General features: G+C 49.9%; 1 protein-coding gene across 1 annotated transcript; it reads right to left on the bottom strand.

Moving 5' to 3' along the window:
* Window positions 1-6,320: 6,320 nt before the first annotated feature.
* LOC135824249 (uncharacterized) lies at window positions 6,321-8,362 on the bottom strand. Its single transcript, XM_065336978.1, has 3 exons — window positions 8,049-8,362; window positions 7,136-7,822; window positions 6,321-6,852 (listed from the first exon to the last, which is right to left on the bottom strand). Exons 1-3 carry the CDS (start codon window positions 8,360-8,362, stop codon window positions 6,321-6,323), a joined length of 1,533 nt encoding a protein of 510 aa, XP_065193050.1.
* Window positions 8,363-11,704: the final 3,342 nt, after the last annotated feature.

Raw genomic sequence — 11,704 nt, 5'->3', positions numbered from 1 at the left:
TTGTATTGCTAGTTTCTACGTGTTGCAATAGAAATGTAGCATTCTGCATGATTAGGATAGTGCTTCCCTGCCAGCCAGGCGTTATTTGCAGAGGACATGCACTGGATCTTGAGTTCATCAGTGTTGTTTTCGGCTACCATGCATTCCACATATCCATGCATGATCATTAGTTACCATAACTGTTCCTTCGAATTGGTACTGTTCTGACAGTTGAGAGGGGGGAATGGTGTAACAGATTCACTGTTACTACTAACACTAGGAATAGGATACACTTATCACCTGCTATTATCACGCTGCTGCTGTTAGGTGTTATGTCCATCATTGCTTGTTCATGTATATAAGAATGCATTATGGCAAGGATCATTGCTTATTCCAAGAATGACTACTGAAGTTAGTTGCACTGTTACAGGTGCTGGATTATGAAATCCTGCCCTCCAACCCGGCCCACATGTTATCACACATGTTTGTGTCGTACGTCAAAACGTAGGGATTTTCTGTGTCAAACATGTCACTTCTCTGCGGTTGACGTCACAGTATAAGAATTAGCAGAGAAGTAGTGTTCTCTGTCCACCCGGGAACGGGTACGAGGGAGCACGGTGTGGGATAAAAGGAGGTGACGAGTGCAGGGTCGGCCTCTTTTGTCTTTGTGCGGAGAGTTGAGTGAGAGTTTGTGAATTATTTAATTATTTGAAAGTTTTGGTTTGTGAGAAGAATGTCGAGAAGTATGTCGCCGAGTGGTAGTGGTAGTGAGAGTGAAGGGTATGTTGAGGAGAGTAGGAGGATGAGAGAGATGGCTGCGAGATTGGAGACGTTGGAGAGGAAGTTGGAGAAGTCTAGTCGTAAGAGGAAAAGAGAGGATAGGAGTGACAGTGAGAGTGAGAGTGAGTCAGAGAGGAGCAGGAGAAGTGGCAGGAGTAGAAGTAGCAAGAGGAGAAACAGCAAGAAGAGCAAGAGGAGCAAGGAAAGTAAGCAGGTGAAGAGGGAGAGACAGGACGAGAGGATGGCGGCGGCAAGAAAGAGAAGTTGGAAGGCCAAGGCTCACGAGGAGCAGTTCTGCGTGATAAGTAAGGCGTTGGAGCCTCTAGCCAAGGCAAGGCAGAAGGCGGAGCGTCGAGGCGAGAAGGACATCGCCAGAAACATAGAGGAAGGTGAGAGCGTCCTCCAGCGGCGAGTCAAGTTATTGCTGTTTGCGGACGCCGAAGGGTGGTCGGCCGCAAACATTTATGATGGTAAAATGGAATGCGGGTCCGATACGGACGATGAGCGGAGGATGAGGAGGATGAGGAGGGCCAGGGCGGAGGCCAAGGAGGGGAAGAGGAGCAGTGGCAAGCCCTTTCCAGGAGGCCGCCCAGCCGGGGTCGAGCTCGGAGCGGCTGCTCGAGCTCAGACCATGCCGGCCGCACCGAAGCCACCCGGATTCGGCGCCCCGTTCAAGGAGCTGGCCTGTTGGCGGTGCGGAGGGAAGGGGCACGTGCAGAGGGACTGCACGCAGCCTGCCCCAGGCCCAGCACCTGCCAGGTCATTCCCGATGCAACAGCAACAGCAGCCACGATGAACAAGATAAGTTTGATGTGCATGTTGATGATGATGATGAGGATGAGGATGATGAAAAGAGTGTTCAAACTTATTCAGATGTTGTGGTTGAAAGCGGATATGGTGCGGAAGGGGAAGGGGAAGGGGAAATCTGGGCAGAGGGTGAAACTGTGATGCATGGGAGATTGAAGCGGTGCATACCGTTTTGGAGGGAGATGGGAGCTTCATCTTGGATTATTAGTATTTTGGAGGTCGGTTATGCGTTGCCGTTTGTGACAGACCCTCCGTCTGGTTTTTTAAGGAATCAGAAAAGCTGTTGGAAGCATGTACAATTTGTTGATGAGGCAGTGAAGGGGCTGGTAGACTGGGGGAGTGCGATGAAAGTAAACGAATCTGAGTTAAATTGTGTTAGCCCGCTGGGAGTGGTGTAAGGTGCTAGGAAGCTGAGACTGATTTTAGACTTGAGGCAAGTGAATGAATGTTTGGCAAAATTCAGGTTTAAATTGGATGATATCAGGATGGCAGTGAAGCTTTTTCAGAAAGACGACTTTGTTGTAACATTCGATTTGAAGAGTGGTTATCACCATGTTGATATGGCAAGGGACCATTGGAAATATTTGGGTTTGTTGTTGTTGTAGAAGTTTATTTAACGTCGCACCACAAACAGGCGATTTCGCCTCCTTTGGTACATGTGGACGACAGAAGGAATGAGAGAGAGGGGGGGGGGACAGAAGTATGGAGAGAGGAAGGGTAGAAATAAATAAGCAATCAACCTCAGGGCTACACCAAAGCAAAAACGGAATGGGAACATACTATATACAAAATAGCTTCATACATATATTGCAAAACACGTTTACTATTCTTCAGTCCGCTATACCACAGAAACACACTAGCCGAAAAGCATTTAAACGGAGCCATGATGCGCTTTTAGCAGGGCACAGAACTGAAGGTGGCTGGGCTCGGAACGGAGATCAGGCGGGAGCTGGTTCCACAGGACTGCGCCGATGAACTGCATGGTCGCTCGACCCGCAGGACCGGGCCAAAATGGTACTCGAACGAGGTGATGTGCTGCTCCCCGAGTGCGGTCACCAGTAACTCTCACGAAGAAGCTGGTGAAGAGGGAGCTAGCTCGGGAGAACAGACAACGACGGACAAAGATGAGGAGCTTAATGTTAAACATGTCCTCCAGGGTGGTGAGGCGGAGCTGTTCAAAGATCGGGCTCGTGCGCGACCACGGTGGCAGACCGAAGAAGCCGCGGATAGCGCACTTCGTTAGACGTGTGAGGGGCTCCATGTTGCCAATTTGAAGTGACGGATAAAAGGCGTTGGAAGCGCACGACAACCTACCCTGGATCATCGACCTGTAAAACAGGATCTTTGACGCCAGGGTGAGGCTTCGGCGGCTCCGCCACAGCGCACCTACTGACTTCCGCACCTGCTGGATTGTGTGATTGACGTGAGGCTCCCAGGAGAGCTGCCCATCTACCATTACGCCCAGGTACCGCGCTTGTTCCACAACTGCAAGGGCTGCATTCCCACAGCGAATTCGAATGTTATCTGTGTCAGGGGCTGGGCCTCTTGGGGTAATCAACAGAGCTTGCGTTTTCTTTTGGTTCAGCATTAGCCCGCGGTCCTCCAACCACTGCGACAGGCCAGTGATGGCTGTGCTTAGAGAAGAGCACACTTGTTCGCAACTGCCCGAGGCTTCAATTGCAATGTCGTCTGCAAATTCCTGGTTTGTGACCTGCTGGGGCAAGCAGGGTTTCTCATGGGGAGGTGAATTTTATTGTTTCAAGTCATTGCCGTTTGGGCTCTCCACTGCTCCGTATCTTTTTAACAAACTGGTACGTGTGATGGTTCGTTACTGGAGGGCTCAGGGCATTAAGTGCATGATGTACTTTGACGATGGCTCTGCAGGAGCGGGCACTGTGGAAGAGACAGTGAGGGTAGCAGGTGTGCTCACGGAAACGTTGGAAAGAGCGGGTTGGAAGATCAATGTGGAGAAATCGTGTCTTGTGCCTTCTCAGAAGCCTACCATTCTGGGTTTTGTGTTGGACCTGGTTCACGGGAGAGTAAGTGTGGCGGAGGCAAGAGTTCTGAGGTTTTTGGAGCATTTGAGGGTTTTGCATAGCAAGAGGAGACCGAATGCCAAAGAGTGTGCTAGGCTGGCTGGGTTCATCATTTCAATGTCTTTCGCCATTGGGCCAGTTGCAAGGTTGAGAACCAGGGCATTGTATGACATGATTCTCAGGAGGAGAAGCTGGTTTCATAGACAGGAGTGGTCTGATGAGGCTTATGCAGAAGTGAGCTTCTGGTGGTATTGTTTCAATGAGTTTCATGGAAGATTGGTTGTGGGTGATCCCAAGATAACAGCAGTTGTAGACACGTGGTCAGATGCTAGCGATGTAGCCTGGGGAGGTTTTGCGGTGTCCTGCGGGGAAACGATTGCAAGAGGGAATTGGCCAGAAGAGGTGTTAGAGGCTCAGAAGAGTTCTACGTGGAGGGAATTGAGGGCTACCGAGTTGGTGCTGCAATCGGTGGTCCAAGAATTGGCAGGCAAGGAATGTAGGCACCGGACGGATAATCAGGCGGCAGCTCGTATTCTGCAGGTGGGCAGCAAAGTTCCAGAACTGCAGGAGATTGCATGTCGGATTTTCAGGTTTTGCCGGCAAAATTGCATTCGACTTGTGCCAGAATGGGTTCCAAGGGAGGAGAATGTTCTGGCAGATTTTTTATCCAAGGTAGTGGATACTGATGACTGGAAATTGTCGTCTGAGGTATTCGACGAGATAGACGGTTTGTGGGGCCCGCACACTGTTGACTGCTTTGCCAGTGCAGAGTCGGCACAGTTGCCTCGTCTTTGTGCTGTGGTGGCCCCCACTGGCAGTGTTCACGTGTTCAATAGTGGTGTACACGTATGAGTGAGTGTGCGGATGTGTGCGCAACGAGTGAGTGCAGGGTGGACAGAGAACAAGTACTTTGTGGAATGCATGTCTATAAGACTTAGTTATACACTTAGGAATATCCTATGTACTGGCATGGGATATTCCCAAGTGTATGTTGCATGTGTTGTGTATGTTACAATGGTCCCTGACAGTCTGCGATGTACAACTGCTGGATTAGAAAATCGAATTATGTACAGTTTGAGTGATTTGTTGCAGAAAATCGCTGCTGGAGGCGGAATTCAAGTGCCAGATTAAAGCGTAGAAAATGAACTGAAAAAATCCATTTTGCCAGAAAGTGTGCTGGTTTGCAAGGGTGCTGGATAAACAAGTGCCGGATTAGAGAGGGACGACTGTACTTGCATTCAGTTTTGAGTCTTTTGACTATACTGGATTCCGGGGGGTTCCAGTAACTGGAACCCCCCTCTACTCTAGAGATCGCTGGATCCGCCGCTGGTTATCTGGTTATACTTATAGTACTGTTACTAGCACACGTGCTGTGTCTTATGCGGGCGCTTGAACAAAGTTGAAGTAAGCTGTTGCCATGTTGGCCTGTTGCTTCAGTTCAGAGCCGCTCACTCAGCTCAGGTCAATGCATCGTCTGACTCAACATGCCTAATAAATTTTTCCTTGGCTATCCATCCTGACTGGCCTGGGTTGGCTGTTGACACTCTGGCATGCATGGCGCGACCTCATTACACGCTCCGCCCCATGATCCAGCGGTACTTTGCCTCTTTTTTGTTTGTTTGCCTACTTCTAACGAAAGTACGCTACTCTACTCGAAGCTGCTAGTCGTTACTTGTTTTCATTTTAGTTGTATGCCATTATGGTGCGGCGTGGGGCTCGGGTAGATAATTACACAAGTAGCTATCATTAAGTTAAAGCTTTGTACTTGTAGTTTGAGATCTTCAAGCCTTAGGATTTACGGGCTAGCTGGGAGCACACAATCTCGGTTGCTGCCTGGACGAACCATACACTTGTCTTACTTTTTTTCTTCTTTTTTTTAATAAGTACACAACCTACTCGTCAGAAGGGGAGAAGACAACAAAGCATACAATAACAAAACAGCAGGGAGAGTAGGGCCTGCAAAGCAAGCCTGTGCTGGTGAGGCAAGCCCACAACACCGACCTATGGTCTCAGCGTTGACGTGAGTTTGCGCAACATAGCCTAAAAAAAGGGGGTGATTTAGTGCGACAAAGACAAGAGAAGGCGAGGTAGAATGGTTGAGGAAAGAGAGAGAGAGAGAGAGAGAGAGTGTGTGTGTGTGTGTAATAGATTCATTGCATTAGTAGCTTGGAAGTAACACGCCCTCTCAACTGAGAAGAGCCTTGTTTTATCACAATGTGATAGAGAGAACACCAATGAGAATGTGAGAAGAACCGAAGTGTCAAGGAAGTGTGCACTGTCTGCATGAGAGAGGGATGTGAAATGCATTCAATAAATTGATAGGTAAAGGTGAGAACTATCACACTACTCCCCTCCCATTCAATTTAGTTCTGAAGATACTGCCTCAAGGGCAAGATTGGTGATCGGGATTCATCCATCAAGTAGGTTACAGGCTCCCATGCCGGCTCATCGTAACTCTTCCATTTTACCAAGTACTGCTGCTTTCCGCGGTGAATTCGATGAGAAACTACTTCTTCGACAATGAAACGCTCATTGCCATCAAGGTCAATTATGGGTGGTGGAGATGGTCACTGAGGATTGAGTTCATCAGTAACGAACAATTTCAGTGCAGCTGTGTTGAACACCGGATGGACACGACATGTTCTTGGGAGGTCCAACCGCACAGTCGAGCCAGATGCCTTCTTGACTGTAAATGGACCGAACCAGCGTGGTCTCAGTTTAGCGCAAGGCTGATCTCGTGATACTGACGTGGTTATAATTATAGTCCCTGTGGACCATCACTTCACCCCCCACCTTGAAGCTCGAGTTTCGTCTTGACCGGTTGGCGTAGAACTCTTGGCTTCGGATTGCATTCTGGATGCTGTCCTTTGCTACTTGCAGTGCTGACTTCTGGCGATTGACCCAGGATTGCGCCTCAAGGCAAGTTGAAACCACCGCCCGGAGAAGGGCGTCTGCAGCAGATAACGGATGTTGGCCGTAGTTTAAATAGAATGGAGTATCACCTGTAGATCCTTGAACCATGTTGCTGTAAGCAAACTCGCACATCGGCAGAAGTTCCTCCCAATTAGTCTGCCGATGGTTAACTGCTGAACGTAAGATTTGACCCATTGTCCGATGCACTCGTTTCGTTGCGCCATCAGTCTGCGGGTGATTGGCAGTTGAAAAGTAGAGGCGAACTCCCAGCTGCTTGAAGACATCACGGTAAAGCTCGGCAGTGAAACGAGGATCACGGTCGCTCACAATGGACTTACTGAGACCGTGTAGGCGATAGACATTGCGCATGTACAGATCAGCCACACCCTGTGCGTCTATAGAAATCTTAGTGGCAACGAAATGGGCTTGCTTAGTCAACCGGTCGATGAAAGTCAGAATCGCATCATTACCCTGCGGTGTAGTTGGAAGGCCGGTAATAAGATCCATGCCAATGCATTCCCATGGCACTTGTGGTACTGGCAACGGCTGGAGTCGATTCTCCCTTGGTTTCAAAACGGTCTCCCTTTGTACGCTGGCATGTTCGACATGCCTTCACATACCTTGCGACGAATCTTCCCATTCTGGGCCAATAGTACCTCCGAGCAAGTCTCGCATACGTTCGGTCATGCCTTGGGTGTCCCGCTGACACGCTGTCATGACATAGGTTGAGCAACTTTCTCCGCAGTGGTCCAGCCGGCATGCAAAGCCTCCACTCAGGGTCATGCTTCAAGTAGAGCTGCTTGCTGGAGGCATCCCAGTGGTAACGCTGCTGCAGCTGCTCGTCCTGATCATTCAATCCGGTGATACTAGTGCAGCAGAACTTATCGGCTGCGTAGCCGTTTACTAACAGATCTTGGAACTGTTGTTCTTGCCGTACGGTTACCTCGACGCTGGCAATAGACCGGGACAATGCATCTGCGATGTTCTCCTTGCCGGATCGGTGGACAATGCTGGAATTGAAGTCTGCCAGGAAGTCAATCCACCTAGCTTCCCTTTTAGACACATTGATCTTGGTGCCTAGATATTTCACACCTTGGTTGTCTGTGATAACTTTGAGCCGTTCAAATAGATACAGCTTCCATACTCTCAAAGCGTGGACGACAGCTAGCGTTTCTCTTTCCATTGCTGTGTAGTTTACTTCTTCTGGGCGTAGTCGTCTGCTGGTGTAGGCGACTGGAAGCCAATCACCATCTTCCTGTTGAAGTAAGACATCACCAATGGCTGTATCGCTAGCATCCGTCACCACACTGAACGGTTGTGCAACATCAGTAAAATGCAGAACTGGTGCAGATACAAGTGCTTGCTTCAGCATGTCAAAAGCATTCTGCTGTGCTGAGCTCCATACAAAACGGGAATGCTTTCCAGTATTTTGAAGTAAGTGTTTCCAAAGGCCGTGCAATTGTTGCATATTCCTTAATGAATCGCCTGAAATAATTGGCGAAACCCAGGAATTGACGGATTTCAGAAACTGACTGTGGTGGTGACCACTGGTCAACAGCTTGCAGCTTCTCCGGATCAGCACGACCGATTGTCTCTCCAGAGATGATGTGTCCAAGGAACTTCATGGACGGAGCTACAAATTCGCACTTGGCGCGCTTGCAATACAGTTGAGCTTCTTCCAGTGCGGACAGGACACTGTCGAGATGCTTTAGATGCTCGGTCCATGTCCTGCTGAACACAAGAATGTCGTCCAGGAAGACTACGACGCAGTTCCGTAGGAATGGACGGAGGACATTGTTCATCAGGCCAATGAATGTTGCTGGTGCATTTGTCAAGCCGAACCCCATCACACGGAATTGGTATTGGCCGAACGGGGTGTTGATTGCGGTCTTTGGTATATCTTGTTCTCTAACTCTTGACTTGGTGATAACCCGACATTAGATCCAGCTTTGAAAAATATTTTGCTCCACGTATGGTATCAAAGAGATGGCAGACAGGCTTGCATCCTCACGGTAATGTTGTTCAGAGGTCTCCAGTTGCACACCAGGCGCAGCGAACTGTCAGCCTTCTTAAAGGGGAAGTTAAGGCAAAAATTAAAATTTCACCAGTTGTAGTCTTCGGGGTGCTGAGTCGAATGGTCTTGGTCCGAGGAAGCTGAGACGCTCCCTTCCTACTTGAATCCCAATCGAACTCGCGCACTTCCACCGAAACTGGGTGACTGCGCCCTACGAGATGGGGATTTGTATGCAAAATGTCACTAAAAGCGCCATTTCGTTCTTATAAAAGCACGGATGACCGCGATTGGCCCATATGTTGTAGTCTTTTGGACGCTGAGTCGACTGGTTTTGGTCCGAAAAGGCTGCGATGTAGCGTTCCTCCTTTATTCCCAATCGAACATGGTTGAACAAGCGGTCACGTGCTCCTGCGTACACCAGTCAGCTGGTCACCGTGCCTGCAGGGTACAACTTACTAGCCTGTTTGACCTTTTTTGGATGCACTCCTGTCACTCGAGTTGAACTCGAGTTGAACCTTGGTGTGAAATTTGTCGCCTGCTGGCGTGGTGACCAGGTGATTTGGGCACCCAGGAGCACGTCACCGCTTGTTCAACCATGTTCGATTGGGAATAAAGGAGGAACGCTGCATCGCAGCCTTTTCGGACCAAAACCAGTCGACTCAGCGTCCAAAAGACTACAACATATGGGCCAATCGCGGTCATCCGTGCTTTTATAAGAACGAAATGGCGCTTTTAGTGACATTTTGCATACAAATCCCCATCTAGTAGGGCGCAGTCACCCAGTTTCGGTGGAAGTGCGCGAGTTCGATTGGGAATAAAGGAGGAAGGGAGCGTCTCAGCTTCCTCGGACCAAGACCATTCGACTCAGCACCCCGAAGACTACAACTGGTGAAATTTTAATTTTTGCCTTAAAGGGGAAGTTAAGGCAAAAATTAAAATTTCACCAGTTGTAGTCTTCGGGGTGCTGAGTCGAATGGCCTTGGTCCGAGAAAGCTGAGACGCTCCCTTCCTACTTGAATCCCAATCGAACTCGCGCACTTCCACCGAAACTGGGTGACTGCGCCCTACGAGATGGGGATTTGTATGCAAAATGTCACTAAAAGCGCCATTTCGTTCTTCTAAAAGCACGGATGACCGCGATTGGCCCATATGTTGTAGTCTTTTGGACGCTGAGTCGACTGGTTTTGGTCCGAAAAGGCTGCGATGCAGCGTTCGCCCCTAATTCCCAATCGAACATGGTTGAAGAAGCGGTCACGTGCTCCTGCGTACACCAGTCACCTGGTCACCGTGCCTGCAGGGTACAACTTACAGCCTGTTTTGACCTTTTTTGGGTGCAGTCCTGTCACTCGAGTTGAACCTTGGTGTGAAAGTTGTCGCCTGCTGGCGTGGTGACCAGGTGATTTTGGCACCCAGGAGCACGTGACCGCTTCTTCAACCATGTTCGATTGGGAATAAAGGAGGAACGCTGCATCGCAGCCTTTTCGGACCAAAACCAGTCGATTCAGCGTCCAAAAGACTACAACATATGGGCCAATCGCGGTCATCCGTGCTTTTAGAAGAACGAAATGGCGCTTTTAGTGACATTTTGCATACAAATCCCCATCTCGTAGGGCGCAGTCACCCAGTTTCGGTGGAAGTGCGCGAGTTCGATTGGGATTCAAGTAGGAAGGGAGCGTCTCAGCTTTCTCGGACCAAGACCATTCGACTCAGCACCCCGAAGACTACAACTGGTGAAATTTTAGTTTTTGCCTTAACTTCCCCTTTAACTTCCCCTTTAACAAAGAAGAAGGGTGCTCCATACGGTGATCTGCTGGGTTCGATGAAACCGTGCTTGAGCAGTTTCTCGAGCTGTTTCTGCAGTTCTTCGAGTTCTGGCTGTGAGAGACGGTACGGAGGTCGGGAGGGTGGCTTGGCATCAGGATCCACATCAATTTCGTGATCGGTTCTTCGACTCGGCGGCAGGTCCATTGGTAGTTCCTGCGGAAAACAGGTGCCGTGCGTGTTGAGAATCTGCTCGAGTTCGGCACGCTGCTCGTTGTCCACCATTATTTTCCAGGGGCGTCGCACACGGTACGGTCACTACGGTATTGACCGTACCACTTTTTGCCCCAGATACCCCGTGAATCAACCAAATACACCGATCTGGGATCTAAAATTCCAAAATTTTCGGCTCAGCCACCACTCCCCCACGAGTACTTCACTGTCTTCAGATGGCTGACCGTACCACACTAAAATACCTTCCGACGCCCCTGTTTTCATTTCCTTATTGTCACCTTCGCCGTCGGCCCTTTCAATCTTCACAATTACACATTCCGCTCCCTTCTTCAGTGCTTTCCGAGCCTGTTTGATACTCATGAATTCCGCGGGGTAGACTTCATCCGTCTCCGCTGAGGGGCCGGGGTTTGTCGGGTTTGTCAGACACGCATGTCACTGTCACATCACGACCTCTCTCCCGATCGGACAGCGTGACACGGTTGTTGGCGAAGTCCACTTGCGGGTTAGTACGAGACAGCTACGGCTTGCCCAGTACTACGTCGTATCCCTCCAAGGGTATAACTGTCAGCTGCTCCCAGGATTCGTGGTCTCCGATTTCCAATCGAAGCCTTGGCGTCACAGTTTCACTGAGCAGCTGTCTTCGCCCATCAGCCATGGTCAGCGAGATTTGATTCTCGCTCTCAGACGTGGTAAATACAAGCTTCAGCTATCCACCGGTCCGTTCTGAAGCGAAATTGTGCGTCGCACCAGAAGGCACCTCGCTGAATGTCCTCCGATGCGCGCTTCGGGTAACGAGGAGATAATGTTCATGATCGGACCAGGCTTCAGACTTCTCCACTTCGCGCACTCCAAGCTCCGCCAGCGGTCGTCGCTGGCGGCCGGCGTTTGGGGTGAACATGGTGAAGCCGTCCACGTGCTATATGACCAACTTCCTTGCAACGGAAGCATCGATTTTCCCGTACCAAACGCATTCGCTCTGCAGGAGGTAAGTGAAACCGACGCAGCGCCGGTTGCGTGCCTCGATCTCGCTGCGTAGATCCGTGAATTAATTCACGCAGTTCGTAGTCCTCAGGAACGTTCAGGACCCGGGGCGGGAACTAATTACTTTCCACGCAGACCACTGGGAAAATCACATACAGTGCGCAAGTGCCGCACTGCGTCAACCAAGGTCTCCGAGTGG

The sequence above is a fragment of the Sycon ciliatum genome, chromosome 9 (assembly GCF_964019385.1).
Source record: "Sycon ciliatum chromosome 9, ocSycCili1.1, whole genome shotgun sequence".
NCBI lineage: Eukaryota > Metazoa > Porifera > Calcarea > Leucosolenida > Sycettidae > Sycon > Sycon ciliatum.
The sequence above is the reverse complement of the archived record's forward strand: the minus strand, read 5'-3'. Positions and strand labels throughout refer to the sequence as shown.

What these genes read in the sequence shown, in the direction of transcription:
- LOC135824249 (XM_065336978.1), bottom strand. Translation starts at nt 8,362, where the DNA reads ATGGGGTTCGGCTTGACAAATGCACCAGCAACATTCATTGGCCTGATG. An exon ending in GACCAGTGGTCACCACCACA is followed by an intron (nt 7,823 to 8,048) that starts GTCAGTTTCTGA and finishes ACAACCGTTCAG; the next exon opens with TGTGGTGACGGATGCTAGCG. An exon ending in ATGGGAAGATTCGTCGCAAG is followed by an intron (nt 6,853 to 7,135) that starts GTATGTGAAGGC and finishes ACACGGTCTCAG; the next exon opens with TAAGTCCATTGTGAGCGACC.